We start from the raw sequence: 19,995 nt of genomic DNA, 5'->3' as shown, positions 1-19,995 counted from the left end.
CAAAAGGACATCAGCGAATCAGATGGGTTTTTCCAACAATTGACAATAGTTTCACAGTCATCAGTAGATTCTTAATTCCAGATTTTTAAAATTAAATTTGAGCTCCACCAGTTGCCATGGGTGGGATTTGAACCTGGGTCCCCAGAACAGTAGTTGAGTTTCTGGATTTATAAACTAGCAATAATACCTCTAGGCCATTGCCTCCCCTTCATGTATCTCCGCTTAAGGATCATAAGTTTATCTCATACTTGAAGGCCAGATTTGATCTCTTTACTCAATCAATTCTCTCTCTGAAATAAGTCCCTCAATCATAAGTGAAACCAGTGAGGATCTTGTAAGGGGTTTGGTCATTTCATATATAACCAATGTAAAAAAAACCTGGAGCAACATCACCAACTTGAAGCAACATTGGCTAAGACTTAGAGGGAGTATGCTGAAAGAAACTAATGCAATCCGAATATATGGAACTCCTTGATGACTCAACATTCTGAAAGGGGTACAAAGTTTGCCAAACAAAAACTATAAGTTTGTAAATAAACCGAGTAGATATTTGGCTCTCCTTACTAAGAAGCTAGACTCTAAATATTGTTCAACTCTTAGCTGACGCTGGTCAGTTGGCCCATTATGGGCTTCCCTATGGGAGAATTGTCATTTTTGTTATTGGGTGGAGTAGTGGTTAGCATTGCTGCCTCATAGCGCCAGGACTTGGGTCTGATTCCAGCCTTGAGAAATTGTGTGCAGTCTGCACCCTCCCATCGTGTTAGGGTTCTCTGGTTTTCTTCCGCAGTCCAAAAATGTACAGGTTAGGTGGATTGTCCATGCTAAATTGTCCCTTAGTGCCCCAAGATATGTAGGTTAGGGGAAGTAATGGGGTAAATGTGTGGGGTTACGGGGTCCCTGCCCTATTTCAATAAATTATAATAAATTTAAATCTAATTAAAGGGCTTCCCTACAATTATGCTCACTGAATATTCACAGCTCACTGACTTTACAATAGGTTTTTGAAAACTTGAAGCGTTTAAGGGGAAACCACTGGGGACGCAAAGGTAAATATATCCCCATAGGAGGGAGGGACATGCCTGACACTGCCACTGACATGGCTGACCCACCAAGGATCACCCCAATGCTAGTGGGGAATAGGAGGTTGCTCCCGTGTCAGTGTGTCAGGTGAGGGTCACCCCATGCAAGTGTGTGTGTGCGTGTGTGTGTGTGTGTGTGTGTGTGGGGGGGGGGGGGGGGGGTGGAGTCACCCTAATGCTTGTGCGTGGGAAGTAGGAGATAACTCAGTGCTTGTGGGGTCACCTCACCACTTGTCAGCAGGGGAGGGAGGGCATCCCAATGCTTGCAGGGGGCAAGGGGGTTGGCCTAATGCTAACTCAAATTAGCAGAGAACCTGCAGAGAAAACTCGACTACACAGCTGGTGAGCTGCATGCAGGTTTTCTTGTTGAAACCAACATTCTAATGAACTATTGAAAGATTCTGCCCAGTGAGTGGAAGGACATCTGGTTGGGAAAGGCTTCCACATGTTGATTTGGGGCCTTTATGGCTTCATGGGTGTAATCAATAGCAGCAGAAGTCAACTGGGCACAGTTCTCTGTGTCTGAGTGACCAAATCAATAGAGAAATTAGTGTGATCCCCGAAATGAGTAAGCAGGGCATTAGTTACAACCTGAATGGGAGATACTAAACTGGTCACCTGATGATCCCCAGAAAGATTCTAAGGCATAGAAGTTGATAGCAATTGGGCAGCACAGTAGCGCAGTGGTTAGCGCTGCTGCTTCACAGCTCCAGGGTCCTGGGCTCGATTCCTGGCTCGGATCATTGTCTGTGTGAAGTTTGCACATTCTCGTGTCTGCATGGGTTTCCTCCGGGTACCCCGGTTTCCTCCCACAGTCCAAAGATGTGCGGGTTAGGTTGATTGGCCATGCTAAAAAATTGCCCCTTAGTGTCCAGGGATGCGTAGGTTAGAGGGATTAGTGGGTAGGGCCTGGGTGGGATTGTGTTCGGTGCAGACTCAATGGGCCGAAGGGCCTCTTTCTACACTGTAGATTTCTATGATTCTATGACCTTCACAGCCACTGGCACGGAGGGTCAATGAATTGTGGCTAATGTTGCTGAACAATGCGACAAACGTCTGTCACCACTTCACAGCTTAGCCATTGGTTTTCCCTCATGTTGAGCTAGGATGTCCTTGGGCGGCACAATGGCACAGTGGTTAGCACTGCTGCCTCTCAGTGCCAGGGACCCGGGTTAGATTGCGGCCTTGGATTACTGTCTGTGGGGAGTTTGCACATTCACCCCATGCCTGTGTGGGTTTCCTCCTACAATCCAACAATGTGTGGGTTAGGTTGATTGGCCATAATAAATTGCCCCATAGTGTCAGGGGGATTAGGAGGGCAAATATATTGGGTTATGGGGATAGGACCTGGGTGGGATTGCTGTTGGTGCAGGCTCGATGGGCTAAGTGGCTTGCCCCTGCACTGTAGATTGTGATTCTATGATCCTTCATCAGGTCTGTACCCTTCCTCCGCGTAATAGCTAGTTGTCTTGTGTTTCTTCTTTCTCCTTTCTCATGTGCGGCAGCAGCCTCTTCCTGCTGACCTCCCTGTGAACTCCAGCAGCTGGTTTTCACAGCCTCTATGAAGATGGATGTGGCACCCTTGTACAATGTCCCTTTGCATGTAGCACTACACATACTTCTCCAGCACATAGCACTTCTTGCCACCCAAGTCAGCAGGGACAAAAACTAATTGCTCTACAAGATCAAGAATCCCACCCAACGCTCCTTCAGTGTGAGGAAGACAGTTGAAATTTGTTTTGTGCTACTTCTGGGGCTGTGAATAAAATTATCAGGCAAATTCCACAAGGGTACCCTATCTCTCCAAAGAGGTCACCTGGCAATCCAAAGAAATGTATCAAGTTCAGACCTGCTCTTACCGGCTCGAATTTGGATGCATCAGGATCCATATTCCTCAGCCTCCAAAATCCATCAAGAATGGAGATAGCTAATGGCCACCATCAAACGTAAATGAGCAAAACAAACCCCATTCCTATTCCCATCCCAGCAATAATCGGAAATGCCATGTTCAAGCACAGGATTTAGTGTTTTCAGGAGATACTGCTATTTTTGCCACGATGAAGGGGCTCCCTTCATGGTGAAAATCTGGGCCATGAACTGGGGCAGAAATTAGATCCTGTTGTGTCCCTTTTACAGGTGCTAAATGGAGGGCAAATATATCTGTTCCCCAGGCCTATGTCCTATGCCCAAGTAAACCTAAGCTACATCCACCTCTATAAACACTTACATCCCATAATCAAAAGAGTTTCATCCCATCTGTTTCAATCCCATTCTCTGAAATTCCCTTCTCAGTCTCTTCACTTTTTCACACATTTTCGAAGTTCCATTCCTCCAATCATGCTTTCAGACAATCCTCCCAATCTTTCCCTTCCCAGTTCAGTATTCCTATATCTATGCAACATGGGTCATTTCGTTATTTAAGAGTGACAATCAAAAATCAGGTTATTGTTGCTAAGAACTCAGATTTTCAATACAGGGTATACACATGGTTAATAATTTACTTGCAGCTGTCTTATTCCACTACATGACAAGCTAAATTCTAACACTGAATGGTGTTCCTTATGTTGAATTTCATCCTAAACAATGTATGCAGTGTTTCACAAATGTGAAGTTACTTAACTATGAAAACCTATTTTTGCAATGATTGTAAGAAAATTACTGTTATGTCAGAATTTTACGCTAATACGATGAACATGAAAGACAAAAATAATTAACTAATATGTAAAAGGTGTGATAACCTAACTTCGAGGTATGGCACCATAAAAGCATGGTTCTTCTTGCAAAGAAATGGAACTAAATTGATTCATAACTGCACTGCACTGCACTTTCAATGATTACTCATGCCACTTCACTGAAAAGAACACATGTTTTTCATACCCCATGCTGTCTTCTTTACTTAATGGGTTGATTGCTGATAAAATTACAATAGCTGATACCATTACTGGGTTGTTAAAAATCATGTAATTTGCAGCAAGAAAGAGATCATTTGTGCAATGCCACAAATTGCTGGATGATCTGTTCCAAAGTTAGCCTTACAGAAATACAGATCTCATTGTTAATCTACCCACGTGTTACAGAAAATACTAGATTTGCTCCATAATTACAAATTAAACTTACTGCTGATGCTGAAAGCTACAACTGTTTTTCTCTCTCATGACATAAATGGTTCCTGCAATGCCGTTTGACCTTGTAAGGCCAGAATGGTCAATCCCAGGCGGAGTCTCATTTCTGCAGGTGGTTCTCAGAGGGCCGTGAAATTCTTCTTTCATTTTCTCTATCTCAATCCAATCTGTCTTTCCTTCATTTTATTTCTCTTTCTGAATCTAACTTGGCTCTGATTCATCCCCATTTCCTTCTCTGTTTCCTCTTTGTTGCTTAAATTTAATTGGTTATGGAGCTAGACTCTCGGTCCTATTGTTCACCACAGTCGCAGAGTTATCAATTTTCAACTTCCAGCAATTTTGGCATACTAATCGAGGCTGAAAGATGAGGGGGAGAAAAAAACTAAAAAGTATAGCAAAGTTTATTTATTAGTCACAACCAGGCTTACATTAACACTGCAATGAAGTTACTGTGAAAATCCCCCAGTTGCCACACTCCGGCACCTGTTTGGATACAGTGAGTGAGAATTTAGCACGGCCAATGCACCTAAACTGCACGTTTTTCAGACTGTGGGAGGAAACTGGAGCACCCAGAGGAAACCCACGCAGACACAGGGAGAATGCGCACACTCCTTACAGACAGTGACCCAAGCCGGGATTTGAACCGGGATCCCTGGCACTGTGAAGCAGCCGTGCTAACCACTGTGCTACCGAGCCACCCATAAATCACATCATTCAATTCAAAATGACTAGCTCTAGCAAATTCTGAGCCAATACCTCACTCAGATTTTTAAGAGTCACCATTGGAAGAAACCATCTGTTTAATCCAATATTCATTGCTTTAATTATATCTCTGCATGCAATGAATGTACCACTGCTTTCAATATGTAGAATGAAATGAAAGATGCATAATAATATTGTGCAAATCCACGTATGATTAAAGTAAGCTTCACACAACTATTACTGACTCAATCAATTGTTCCCATATCCTAGAGGATCATCATTTGCACTCCCTGTCCTATAAAATGTGAATTGTTTCCTTGTTCTCTCTCTTCAAACAAATCTTCATTAATTCAGATGCCACATGATTTACTGTGAAGACATTTTGATGATTTAACGCTCAAAATTGATCTTTTTTCTAGCTGTGAGGTGGAAAAAAAAAATCATTGATTTGATACCAATATTACCAAAAGGAGGCTGATGTCCCTGATCAGATGCAACTCATATCTGAGGTTTATTTTTACATGAGATTTGGATGCAAAATACAACAATCTAGCATAAGCAAATGAAACTTAAGCAACAGCATGCATGTCAAACTGCTAAGCTACATGGCAAGAAACCATGTGGAGGTGTGCATTAATTAGCTCAACTGGTACTACCAGATTAAGCTTGGTATATTTACAAAATACTTCATTTTGTTTCTTAAAGAAAGCATATCTGTTTTGTCAACATTACAAATAGCTATTTCAGAATGTAATGCCATATCCAAAATGCCGCTTATCCCTTAAAATCCTGACTTCCAAGGATTAAACTACATTCCAAAATACACTTCATTGGTAATTTGACATTAATTCATGCTTGCATTCATAAAGCTGCCAGACAAATTAATCACTTTATTAATTGAATGGTCATGCTATAATCATATAATGATTGAATGGTCATACTACAATCGATCACAGCTATCAGGTGTTAAAACATCACATTTTTAAAAAAGCAATGTTTAAACAATCATACTGGCAATTTATGCACAAAATTACCTGCCTATCTTCATATCCAGTTATCTAAATGGCAAATTCCGATTTTACCCAAATCAGGAGTAATTGTTTTAACACGCACAGATACCTTAGATGTCAGTTGACTATTATACCTCTCAATTTCATGTAATTTCAATAACTATAACGCCTACAGTGCATTATTTATGATCAGATATCTGTGTCACCGAATTATGGAGGCCATCCCAAACAGACCTTTTTTGAAAAAGGAGTATTCAATGATTTGACATTGGCAACTAACTTTTTAAAATCTATTTTAAGGATATCTCTATGCATTCTTATATATTATAGTATTAATGCTGTTTACTGTTCCAGTCAATTTTATAAGTGTTCCTTTTAAAATAAATAAATAACTTTTTCTTATTCTGTGTTTAGCTGATGTGTAAAATGATTTATGTAGCTAACAATACTACTCAGATACGAGAGTTCCATGTTGGAGATTTAATTTTTAATGAGCTTTATGTTGTAAAATTACCTTCATTTGTCAGTGCGTACTGTTAAACTTCACCTTGTTGGTGCATTTATGGCTTAAATTATCAAATTATACTGTGTAGTGATGAAGTGGAATGATTTGTGAATTTTGGGCTATACATCAAATCAAAGTTTCAAGCGGCATCGCTAAGTATCAAATACCGTGATGTAGCTTTAAGAAAGAATACAAGGCTCATGTGGGGAGTGAACTGAAGTTATGGCTGGGACATATTTGCACATTTGGGCTCCAGCGAGTCTAACTTAACAAAGAGAAGAAGAAGCTACAATGCTGGCCAGGAAGTTGGCTTGAGGACTAGATCATCCAGGCCCCCAGTCAAAGTTATAGTTTAGCAGTTTGAAGGGACACATAAGAACATAAGAAATAGGAGCAGGAGTAGGCCATCTAGCCCTTCGAGCCTGCCCCGCCATTCAATAAGATCATGGCTGATCTGTCGTGGCTCAGTTACACATTCCCGCCCTCTCCCCATAACCCTTAATCCCCTCCCTTATCAAAAACCCATCAACCCGCATCTTAAAAATATTTAGCGAGGCAGCCTCCAAGTGTTTAGGAAGGATAGGCGGGAGGAAAAAGGGGGGGGGGCGTAGCTCTGCTGATTAAGGATAGTATCAGGGTGGTGGCAAGGGATGATATAGGAACCAAAGGGCAGAAAGTGGAATCGTTGTGGGTGGAGATTAGGAACAGCAACGGGAGGAAGACGCTGGTGGGTGTCGTCTATAGGCCCCCGAATAATGATCTGGAGGTGGGGCGGGCTGTTAACGTGCAAATAAGTGCGGCGTGCAGGAATGGAACAGCCATAATTATGGGGGATTTCAATCTACATATTGATTGGTCGACCCATGTTGGACATGGTGGGCTCGAGGAGGAGTTCTTGGAATGCTGCTGGGAGAGTTTCCTTGAACAGTGTGTGTTGGAGCCGACGAGGGAGCGAGCTATCTTGGATCTGGTGCTATGTAATGAGGTGGGTAGAATTAGGGACCTTGTGGTGAAGGATCCTCTTGGGGAGAGTGATCATTGTATGGTGGAGTTTCTGGTGCAGATGGAGGAGAAAGTGGGTTCCCGGACATGCGTCCTTTGTTTGAACAGAGGGGAGTACGGTAGGATGAGAGAAGAATTGGCGAATGTTGACTGGGGGAGCGCATTGGAAGGTAGGTCTGCTGAGGAGCAGTGGAGGATCTTTAAGGAGATCTTTCTTGGTGCTCAGCAGAAATTTATTCCGATGGTTAAAAAGGACCGTAGGAGGAGAGGTAATAAGCTGTGGACAACGAAGGAGGTGAAGGAAAGTGTTAAATTAAAAGCGGAGGTGTTTAGAGTAGCTAAGAGTAGTGGGCAAGAAGAGGATTGGGAGAGGTTTAAATGTCAACAAAGATTGACAAAGAAGTTGATAAAGAAGGGTAGGAGAAACTATGAAGCTGGGCTAGCGCTTAATATAAAAAAGGATAACAAGAGTTTTTATAAATATATAAAAAGGAAGAGGCTGGCTAGGGTGAACGTTGGACCCTTAGAGGATGAGAGGGGGGGCTTAATGGTAGGGGATGGGGAAATGGCTGAGGCCTTGAATAACTTTTTTGTTTCGGTCTTCACGGAGGAGGACGTGAATAATTTGCCGGGTGTTAGCGATGGAAAGGTGGTAGGACAGGAGGGTCTCAATGACATTATTGTTACTAGCGAGGCGGTGCTCGACAGACTGGAGGGACTGATTGTGGACAAGTCCCCAGGACCGGATGGAATGCATCCAAGGGTTCTGAAAGAAATGGCGGAGGTGATAGTGGATGCCTTGGTGGTTATTTTCCAAACGTCGCTGGATTCCGGGGAAGTGCCGGAAGACTGGAAAACGGCTAATGTTATGCCATTGTTTAAGAAGGGTGGCAGGCAAAAGGCAAGGAATTATAGGCCAGTTAGTTTAACGTCTGTTGTAGGAAAAATGTTAGAATCCGTCATCAAGGAGGAAATAGCGAGGTATCTTGAGGGGAATTGCTTGATAGAGCAGACGCAGCACGGTTTCGTTAAGGGGAAGTCGTGTCTGACAAATTTATTGGAGTTCTATGAGGATGTGTCTAGGGCGGTGGTTAGAGGAGAGCCGGTGGATGTGGTCTTTCTTGATTTTCAGAAGGCGTTTGACAAGGTGCCTCACAAGAGGTTATTGCAGAAGGTAAGGGGGCATGGAGTTAGGGGTAGGGTGTTAGCGTGGATAGAGGATTGGTTGTCAAATAGGAAGCAGAGAGTGGGGGTTAATGGGTGCTATTCGGATTGGCGGTTGGTGACTAGTGGAGTGCCCCAGGGGTCGGTGCTGGGGCCTCAGCTATTTACCATTTATATAGATGATCTGGAGGAGGGAAAGCTGATTAGCTAAAAGAATGGCCTTGGAATCAGAATGTTTCAAGGACCTCTGGTTAAGATATAACAGATAAGTTGAATTATCATGGGGATGCTTAGGGCACTCTTCCCACTAGTAAAGAGTTGTAAATATTGGGTTAGAGGTCATTTGTTGTATTGACCGAAGTGCATGTGCTTGGGTTAAATGCGGCAAAGCATCACTAAGGTCTTTGCATTTGCCAAGGGTTCACGTATGTCACAACACCCTTGCTGGGGAGGGGTTGGAGCATTCATACGGAGAGAGAGTTAAGAGCAGGGCTCTTGCAGGGAGAGCACTTGTCAGGAGTAGGGTACTTGCCAGGAAGTTAATATTTGCACAAGACATTGCCAGTCGATGGGTATTTGTCATGGGCTGAGGGGCTTCACAATATTACGCTTAGTTGGTGACTAAAGTAAAAGTAAAAGTAATGTATTTTCCGAACGTCGCTGGATTCCGGGGAAGTGCCAGAAGACTGGAAAACGGCTAATGTTACGCCGTTGTTTAAGAAGGGTGGCAGGCAAAAGGCAGGGAATTATAGGCCGGTTAGTTTAACGTCTGTTGTAGGTAAAATGTTAGAATCCATGATCAAGGAGAAAATAGCGAGGCATCTTGAGGAGAATTGTTTGGTAGAGCAGACGCAGCACGGTTTCGTTAAGGGGAAGTCGTGTCTGACGAGTTTATTGGAGTTCTATGAGGATGTGTCTAGGGCAGTGGATAGAGGAGAGCCGGTGGATGTGGTCTGTCTTGATTTTCAGAAGGCGTTTGACAAGGTGCCTCACAAGAGGTTATTGCAGAAGGTAAGGGGGCATGGAGTTGGGGGTAGGGTGTTAGTGTGGATAGGGGATTGGCTGTCAAATAAGAGGCAGAGAGTGGGTGTCAATGGGTGCTATTCGGATTGGCGGTTGGTGACTAGTGGAGTGCCCCAGGGGTCGGTGCTGGGGCCTCAGCTATTTACCATTTATATAGATGATCTGGAGGAGGGAACCGAGTGTATGGTGTCGAAATTTGCTGATGACACCAAGATTGGTGGAACAGCAAACTGTGCGGAGGGTGTGGAGAGTCTGCAGAAGGATCTAGATAGGCTGGGCGAATGGGCCAGGAACTGGCAAATGGAATTTAATGTTGGCAAACGTGAGGTTGTCCACTTTGGTAGGAATAATGGTAGGAAGGACTATTATTTACGTGGCGAAAAACTGCAGCATGCGACGGTGCAGAGGGACCTCGGGGTCCTTGTGCATGAGTCGCAAAAACCCAGCCTGCAGGTGCAGCAGGTGGTCAGGAAGGCGAATGGGATGCTGGCCTTCATAGCGAGGGGGATTGAATATAAAAGTAGGGAGGTCTTGCTGCAGCTGTATAGGGCACTGGTGAGGCCGCAGCTGGAGTACTGTGTGCAGTTTTGGTCACCGCACTTACGCAAGGATATTTTGGCCTTGGAGGGAGTGCAGAGGAGGTTTACTAGGCTGATTCCGGAGTTGAGGGGGTTGAACTATGAGGAGAGGCTGAATAACTAGGCTTGTACTTGTTAGAGTTTAGAAGAATGAGGGGAGATCTCATTGAGACGTATAAGATGTTGAATGGGATGGATAGGATAGAGGTGGAGAGGCTCTTCCCGCTCAGAAAGGACAGTAGGACTAGAGGGCACAGCCTCAAGATAAAGGGGGGGCGGTTTAGAACGGAGTTGAGGAGGAACTTCTTCACTCAAAGGGTGGTGAATCTCTGGAATTCTCTGCCCGTTGAAGGGGTGGAGGCTGCCTCGCTCAATATTTTTAAGATGCAGGTTGATAGGTTTTTGATAGGCAAGGGGATTAAGGGTTATGGGGAGAGGGCAGGAATGTAGAACTGAGCCACGACAGATCAGCCATGATCTTATTGAATGGCGGGGCAGGCTCGAGGGGCTAGATGGCCTACTCCTGCTCCTATTTCTTACGTTCTTACGTTCTTAAAGTAACTGTCACAGGGCTTCGGATTGCTATAAGAATCCAGTATTCGAAATCAATGGATCCAATACAGACAGGATTTCCAGGGCAAAAGTAATTGGTTTAAGAGAGACTAAATGGACAACATGTAACCACTTAGTTACTGAGGAATTGTTCAGTCTAGCTTGGGAAAATTAGTAGTAAAGAACAGTCTCAGTCATTTTGGGACAGCCACAGCCTTCGTTAGAAAGCTGTTTCCACCAGAGAGAAAGAGAACATTCAGCAGGCAGTTATGAAGTGTGTAACTTCAGCAGTTAAAGTGGACTGGAAGCTGTGGGTTGGAAAAGGATCCACTCGGAATGAAGTCTTCAATCTGTGTGTTCAAGTTAAGTTGGCTAATTGAAAATCTTGGAGGATGTTGTGGAAGAGGAGACTGGGTTAAAGAAACCAAGAAAAGTCCTGGGATCCACTAGAAAGACAGACCATCACACATTGAATTTAAATATTGTGCTATACTTTAATTGACAAAATGTTAAGAATCAATTTTTACTGTCCAATAAATCTTGTTAGTTTGCTTTCTAAATTAGTGATTCCTCTTTTTGCCAATATTGTTATTCCGCGACAAGAACTCTCTTACCCTGGGGTTTACAATGAGTCCAAATCCCTACAATGTTCTAATCTGGCTTCATGACATGAAACTGTGCTACCTTAATTTGGTCTCAACAGGTACGTCACAATTATTTACTCCATCAACCAATTTTCATTGTAATATCTCCATACAGGAGAGGTCATAATATTCCTAGTTCAACAATGCTATTCTAATCACCAACTGGGCTGGCTAATAGGCCCTATTTATGCTGTTTTGTTTGATGTGGATCCAATTCATTTTTGGCAATAATGAATAAATACATCTCAGATCTACATTTCTCCCATTGGTTTAGTTGTTAAGCAAAGCTTCCAGCTGACACTGCTAACAAGCCTGAGCTATCACACCACATTAAAGTACAAGTTTTTGTTAGAGGGGAGGGTAAGAGTTGTGATTTCTAAAACATCTCATGTTTCATAGTTAACTGACTACAAGAAAGCAAGCTGAATATTAGATGTCAATACAATAAGAAGTCTCATAACATCAGGTTAAAGTCCAACAGGTTTATTTGGTAGCAAAAGCCACTAGCTTTCGGAATGCTGCTCCTTTGTCAGGTGAGTGGGAGTTCTGTTCACACACAGGGCATATAAAGACACAAACTCAATTTACAAAATAATGGTTCCAACCATGGTGAGACTTCTTACTGTATATACCCCAGTCCAACGCCAGCAACTCCACATCATTAGATGTCAATGACATGGCATTAGACAGAACTCTCATTACTAAGTTGAGAGAAATTTGATGAGCTTTTCAGCCAAATTCAAGTCAGTCAATGCAGCTTAGAGCCAGTATGATTGCTGTGAACTGAAAAGGACTTAATTCCTTTCAAGTTATTTATTAACATGTGAATAAACCATTCACCTTCATATCTAGCGTAACGTGCTTCATTTGCATTTGCATCTTCATCATCTTCTAATGGGCCATATCCCGATCCTACAACACAAAACAGAAACTAAAACTGGACAAAACAATTTCATTAGCAATAGTATGCATAATTGTAAGCATAAATGAATGAATGAATGCGCATTTATAAAACCCTTTTCATGTCCTCAGGGTATCCCACTGCAGGAACTCAGCAAGGTTCCTTCAGCAGCATCCTCCAAACCTATGACCACCACCATTTAGAATGACAATAGCAGTAGATGCCTGGGGACACCACCACCTGGAGGTTCCTTCCAAGTCATTCATCATCCGGACTTGGGAATAGATAACAGTTCCTTCACTCTGCTGGGGCAACATCCTGAATTCCTTCCTGAACAGTACTGTAGGTGTTTAAGTTTATATGTTTATTTAAATTTAAGTTTGTTTTATTATTGTCACAAGTAGGCCTATATTAACATTGCAATGAAGTTACTGTGGAAGTTCCCCAGTAACCACACTCAGGCACCTGTTCAGGTACACGAAGGGAGAATTTAGTCATGGCCAAAGCACCTAATCTGCACATCTTTCAAAATGTTGAAGGAAATTGGAGCACCCAGAGGAAACCCACACAGATACAGGGATAACATGTAGACTCCACACAAACAGTGATCCAAGCTGGGAATCAAACCCGGCACTGTGAGGCAGCAGTGCTAACCACTGTGCTACCATGCCGCCCTCAAGGGTAGGAGGGACAGCAGCAGTTCAAGGCAGCAGCTCACCACCACCTTCTGATGGGCAACTAGGGATTGCAATAAATGCTGCTTCACCAGTCACACCAACATTCGATAAACAATTCTAAAAAAAAATCAATATGATGGCCATAAACTTGATAAAAAGAGCTTGAAACAGCATCTTAAAGGAGGTAAGAAAGATAGAGAGGTTTCAAGAAGGAACTCCAAAGCTTAAGGCCCAGGCAAAACCATCAAAATCAGGATGCTTAAGAACTAGACAAGTGCAGATATCTCAGAGGGTTGTGGAATTGGGGGAAATCAATAGTGGGGGTGGAGCCATGGAGGGGCTGAAAATAAGGGTGAACATGTTAAAGTTGCTTAACCAGAAGTCAATGTAGATTAGCAAGCACAGGACAGTTGAGTGAATGGGACTTGGTGCATCTTAAGATATAGGCAGCAGAGTTTGTTGATTTCAAGTTTACGGAAAATGGAGTGTGGGAGGCTGGTGAGGAGTACTTTGTAATAGTTAAGTCTAGAGGTATCAAAGCAGCAGATAAGCAGGAACAAGGTTAGGTGGAAATTGGTGGTCTTACAGATAGCACAAATACGTGGCTGAAATCACATCTCAGGTTAAACTATGACACCATGGTTGTAAAAAGTCAGTTTCAGTCTCAGACAGTTGCCAGGGAGGAGCTTACAGCAGGAACTGCAGACAGTAGCACTGGTCTACACAATAATTAATTGAAGGAAATTTTTGATCAGCAGTACAGAATGTCAGCCAAGCAATCTGATCATTTAGAAACAGCGAGGGAGTTTTAGAGAGGTGGTGGTAAGGGAAAGCTAGGTGTCATCTGCCTACCTGTGAAAACTAACAGTGCACTTTTGAATGATGTTGCTAAGGATTGGTGCACACATGAGAAATAGCAGAGGCCCATGGACCGATCCTTGGAGAACCCTGGAGACAGAGATGCAGGAGCAGCAAGAGAAGTGATACTCTGACTACAGCTTAATAAATGAGAATGTGCCGAGCGCTCACCACCTTGAAAATTCAGGCCAAAAAGTTGAGGGAAGTTTGAAACTCTACTGCAAATGGAAATCAATGCCAGATAAATTGTCAATTTTAAATCTGAGATTGATAGATTTGTGCCAACTAAAGGTAGTAAGAGACAAAGGATGAAGGCAGGTATGAAGCGTTTGGTCACAGATTAGCCATGATCTTACTGAATGTTGGAACTGGCTTGAGGACCTAAATGGTATAACTTGTTCCTTTCTTCTTGCCGATTTTATTCTTATTTCTCAGAAGCCGCACGCCTTTCTGATGCTCAGGAAGCACTTGAACTTTGTACTTTTCCAGTGTTTATTTAACAGCATTAAAGAGACAGTTTTACTCAGCACAGAATACTACCTAGTGTGCATTTTAAAATTCTCATCTGTTTTCAAATCCTCCCATAGCCTCATTTCTCTCTATGTCTGTAACTGCCAGCTCCACAGTTATCGCCACTTCTCCAATTCTGGCTTTTCTGCATCTCTAACCTCTCTCTCCTCCTTTTAAACATTCCTTAAGACCTACTTCTCTGACCAAGATTTTGATCGTCTGATCTAACATCACCATCTGTAACTCAGTGACATATTTTGTTTGATAGTGCTTCTGTGTAAGTATTTTACTGTGTTATTTAACTACAAATTGTTTATAAGTTCAGCAAGGCCTGGAGATCCACTTTATTCTTAAAAGTCAGTGATAGATGGTTTATTACTTATAAACCTGACCCGCAAAGGATTAGAATTCTGGGAATCAAATAATTGTCATCCAAGCTTTCCCTGAGTAATTTAGTATGGATTGCACTGTGCCAACCGAAAAGAAAGACTTGTATTTGTCCAGTGCTTTTCACAACATCACAATTTCCCAAAAGTGCTTTAGAGCCAATGAAATAGCTTTGATATCTGTTGCCATTGTAATGTAGGAACTCTGCAGTCAATTTGGGTATAGTAAGATCCCACAAACAGCAATGAGATAACTTCTTATAAGTGATCTTCATTGAAGAATATGTACAGGCCAGGAAATCTGTAACTGACTTTGTAAGCAAATATCAATGATAACCCTCTACCATCGGACCAGCCAGAAATATGGAACTTTTCACGAACGTGCGTGTCATGCTTGCACAGGGGCCATGCAAATCTACTCTGTATTGTTCCAATTTTAGTATATGTGCTGCCGAAGCAAGGACATCACACAAAATTCTCTCCTCTCTTCAAAATAGTGCGAGCTGAGGCACCAGCTTAGCACCTGATCCGAAAGATAGCACCTTCAGCAATGTAGCCTTCCCTCAGTACCACACTGGAATATTTTCTCAGGATTCAGAATTTTAGAATTTATACAGTGCAGGAGGAGGACATACAGCCCATCCAAGTCCACACTGACTCTCTGAAAGAGCACCTTACCCGGGTCCACATTCCTTCATTCCCAGAATTTACCATGGCTAATCTATCTAATCCACACATCTTTGGACACTAAATGGTAATTTAGCATGGTCAATCCATTTAATATGCACATTTTTGGACAGTGGGAGGAAACTGGAGCACCCATACAGACACGGGGAGAACGTGCAAACTCCACACAAACAGTCACCCAAGGCCAGAATCAAACTTGGGTTCCTGGCACTGTCAGGCAACACTGTGCCACCATGCTGCCCTAAAAGAATTAACAGAAAATCAGCAGAAATAAATCATGTATTTAAAAAAAACATACTGGCAATGAAATTCATGTAGGGATTAAATACACAATCATGAAATGATTTTTTAATGTATCTGAATACTTCATCAATGATGAAATCATGAAATGATTTTTTAATGCTTCTAAATACTTTATAAATGATGATTTTTAGTATCTGTTGCCAAAAATCTGCATTATCCAATCTTGGTTGAAAATGTATTAGATAAAGCAGATGTGAAATATGTGCATGGAGCAGAAGAAAACATAGTAGGAACAGTTCCAGGATTTGGAAGGAACCATAACTCATGCCCAAAAAAATTAGGGGTAACTAAGAGCAGAGTAGGCCATCTGGCCCCTCAAACCTGCTCCGCCATTCAATAAGGTCATGGCTGATCTTTTTGTGGATTCAGCTCCTTTTACCCACCCACTCACCATAACCCTTAATTCCTTTACTGTTCAAAAATGTATCTATCCTTGCCTTAAAAACATTCAATGAGGTAGTCTGAACTGCTTCACTGGCAGGGATTTCCTCAGATTCACAACCCTTTCTGTGAAGAAGTTCCTCCTCAATTCAGTCCTAAATCTGCTTCACCTTATTTTGAGGCTATGCCCCCTTGTTCTAGTTTCACCCGCCAGTGAAAACAACTTCCCTGCTTCTATCTTATCAATTCCCTTCATAATCTTATATGTTTCTATAAGATCTCCCGTCATTCTTCTAAATTCCAAAGAGTATAGGCCCAATCTACTCAGTCTCTCCTCATAAGTCTACCCTCTCAACTCTGGAATCAACCTAGTGAATCTTCTCTGCATCCCCTCCAGTGCCAGGATATCCTTTCTCAAGTAAGGAGACCAAATCTGTACACATTACTCCAGGTGTGGCCTCACCAGCATCTTATACAGCTGCAACATAACCTCGCTGTTTTTAAACTCCATCCCTCTAGCAATAAAGGACAAAATTCCATTTGCCTTCTTAATTACCCGCTGTACCTGCAAACCAACTCCTTGAGATTGCTGTACAAAGACACCCAGGTCCCTCTGCACAGCAGGATGGTGCATTTTTTTTACCATTTGAATAATAGTCCAGCTTGCTGTTATTCCTACCAAAATGGATGACCTCACATTTACCAACATTGTACTTCATCTGCCAACCCTCGCCCACTCACTTAGACTATCTGTATCCCTTTGCAGACTTCCAGCGTCCTCTGCATATTTTGCTCTGCCACCCATCTTAATATCATTTGCAAATTTTGATACAAGACACTTGGTTCCCAACTCCAAATCATCTATGTAAATCGTAAACAATTGCATCCCAACACTGATCCCTGACGCACACCACTAGTCACTTATCTTCAACCCGAAAAACCCCCATTTACCCCCACTCTTTGCTTTCTATTAGTCAACCAATCCTCTATCTATGTTAATACATTATCCGTAACACCATGCATCTTTATCTTATGTAGCAGTCTTTGGTGCGGCACCTTGTCAAATGACTTCTGGAAATCCAGTTACATCACATCCAAAGGTTCCCCATTGTCCACTGCACTTTTAATGTTCTCAAAGAATTCCACCAAATTAGTCAAACATGGCCTTCTCTTCATGAACCCATGCTGGGTCTTACCAATGGGACAACTTATATCTAGATGTCTCGCTATTTCTTCCTTGATGATAGATTCAAGAATTTTCCCTACTACAGAAGTTAAGCTAACTGGTCTATAGTTATCTGTCTTTTGTTTACCTTCTGTTTTTAAACAGTGGTATCACATTTGCTGTTTTCCAATCTGCGGGAACCACCCCAGAGTACAGCGAATTTTGGTAAATTACCACTAGTACATTTGCTATTTCTCCTGCCATCCCTTTTAGTACCCTGGGATGCATTCCATCAGGACCAGGAGACTTGTCTATATTTAACCCCATTAACTTGCCCAACACTATCTCTTTCGTGATGATAGTTTCTAGGTCCTCACCTACCATAGCCTTCCTGTCATCAATTTTTGGCATATCATTTGTCTTCCACTGTGAAGACCGACGCAAAATAACTGTTCAATGCCTCAGCCATTTTCTCATTTCCAATTGTTACATCACCCTTCTCATCCTCTAAAGGACCAATGTTTACTTTTGCCATTCTTTTTCGTTTTATATATGTGTAGAAACTTTTGATGTCTGGTTTATATTCTGAGCTAGTTTAAGAACATAATCGATCTTACTGCTAGTTTACTCTCATAATCCATCTTACTTTTCTTTATAACTTTCCTCGTGGTTTCCTGCTGACCTTTAAAGATTTCCCAATCCTCTAGTTTCCCACTAATCTTTGCCACTTTGTATGCATTTTCTTTCAATTTGATACCCTCCTTTATTTCCTTACTTATGTATGACTGATTATCTCTTCTTCCACAGTCCTTCCCTTGTCATTGGTATATACTTTTGCTGAGCACTGTGAAAGATTGCTTTGAAAGTCCTCACTGTTCCTCAATTGTCCCACCATAAAGTTTTTGCTCCCAGTCTACCTTAGCCAACTCCTCCCCCATCCCTTTGTAATCTCCCTTGTTTAAGCACAAGACACTGGTATTGGATTGTTCCCCCGAATTATGAAATTACTTACATAAGATGATCTGTTCACAGAATCCCTACAGTGCAGAAGGAGGCCATTTGGCCCATCGAGCCTGGACCAACAAAAAGCCCACCTATTACTGTAACCCCATGTATTGACCCTGCTAACCCCCCTGTCGCAAAGGGGAAATTTAGCACGGCAAATCAACCGAACCCGTGTATCTTTAGAATGTGGGTGGAAACCGAAGCATCCAGAGGAAACCCAAGCTGACATGGGGAGGATGTACAAAGTCTACATAGACAGCCACCTGGAATTGAACCCGGGTCCCTGGTGCTGCGAGGCAGCAGTGCTAACCACTGTGCCATCCGGATCGTAGGTCCATAAATACAAATATAAACAATTGCTGATGGAAAGTTGAGAAATAAAAGTTAGTATTCATTTGCAGTGTTACTCTCTTAGGAGACATTATATCCATTAAGTTCAGTATTCTAAGGCCACGGCCACCCATTATAAGCCGCTATTCAAATGGCTTACTTCCCCAAATATCCAGTTTAAAAATATTTACACTGGCAGCTGCTTTTCCTTTTGTGGCCAAAACAGTGTAAAAAGTCTTTTTAGTAATAAATTATTTCAGATATCATCATTAAAATGAGCCCTGACATTGTTCAAATGTGTCCTAATCCTGATTCTCATTGCAGAAAAAATGATCTTCAGTCATTAGTGAGTGTGATCCATGCAAACACCAATAGTGAATGTCCCATTTCATATTAGCAGCAACAGATTCTATTGTTGGGGATTCTATAGTTCCTCACATCTGCGACTTCTGTCCAAAGTTAAATTTCAGTTGTAATCACCTGATGCGGAGGCATAGATCTCCAGATAGTATTCATCTGGCAGAGTACCTAACTCTGAAACTTGCCACAATCCAAAACTTGGATCTTACTGAGGAAGTGTCCTGGGAAATTTCCAATTGGGATTCTTCCATTTTAATCAGAGTGCCAGAATATCTAAAACTGGAGACATAAAGTTGGACAGCTGGCTTGGCTCCTTTCAAAGAATGAACTATAACAACCCACTCATTTGGAATAGTACACAAGAGTCCCTCCAGTTGGAGATACTGCAGTTTTCACAAAGAGACTCTATAGAACAACTTCAGGATACAAGCCCTGACCAAAATTATTAAAAATGTGCATTTGTATAGCACCTTTGGAGGATTCATTAACAGCAATCATCAGACAAAATTTTTAACTGATCTACATTAAGAGATATTAGATCAGATGACCAAAAGCTGGGTCAAAGAGGTAAGTCCTAAGGAATACCTTAAAAGGAGAGACAGACGTGAGGAGGCAGAGAGCTCTAGGAGAAGTAATCACAGAGCTTAGCACTGAAGGCAAAGCCACCAATAATTGGTGGGAAGGGGTGAGGAATCCAGGATGCACAAGAGGCCTGAAGCAGAGAAGTGCAGAGATCCGGAAGGACTGTGGTATTGGAAGAGGTTATTGTGTAGAGGAGAGATGAAGCAATGGATGAGCCCCAAAATGGGAATTTTAAAATTTAAAATGCTGCACCAATATCAAATATAGGGCAGCAAGTGCAGGGGTGGTAGCAATCTTTTTTTTCCAGGTCAGGATGCTCAGTGCTGAAGTTACACAAAAGGATTTGAGGATATAATTTAGGCCAAACTCTTTAATGCAACATTGTGGAAGCATTGGAGGTGCTGTCTTGCAGATAGCGTTAAACCAAAAATGTCTTATGAAAAAATGAATTGCTGTGCAGCAGAATGGG

General features: G+C 42.2%; 1 protein-coding gene and 1 non-coding gene across 3 annotated transcripts in view; both read right to left on the bottom strand.

Annotated features, from left to right (window-relative positions):
• The window catches only part of srpx (sushi-repeat containing protein X-linked), a 74,380-nt gene that overhangs the window by 44,226 nt on the left and 10,159 nt on the right, over window positions 1-19,995 (bottom strand). For both annotated transcript variants that reach the window (XR_013888676.1, XM_080203868.1), the window contains exon 2: window positions 12,222-12,293. Coding sequence is in view for 1 of the 2 variants with exons in the window: in XM_080203868.1 (XP_080059994.1) it covers window positions 12,222-12,293 (72 nt within the window). In the remaining variant the exon portion in view is untranslated. The remainder of the gene's footprint in view (window positions 1-12,221; window positions 12,294-19,995) is intronic.
• Window positions 15,071-15,177, bottom strand: LOC145353576 (U6 spliceosomal RNA). Its single transcript, XR_013888745.1, has one exon. It is a non-coding gene; the product is annotated as a U6 spliceosomal RNA (small nuclear RNA).

Source organism: Carcharhinus amblyrhynchos, chromosome 15 (assembly GCF_965287045.1).
Source record: "Carcharhinus amblyrhynchos chromosome 15, sCarAmb.v2.hapA, whole genome shotgun sequence".
In the NCBI taxonomy this organism is placed as follows: Eukaryota; Metazoa; Chordata; class Chondrichthyes; order Carcharhiniformes; family Carcharhinidae; genus Carcharhinus; species Carcharhinus amblyrhynchos.
The sequence above is the reverse complement of the archived record's forward strand: the minus strand, read 5'-3'. Positions and strand labels throughout refer to the sequence as shown.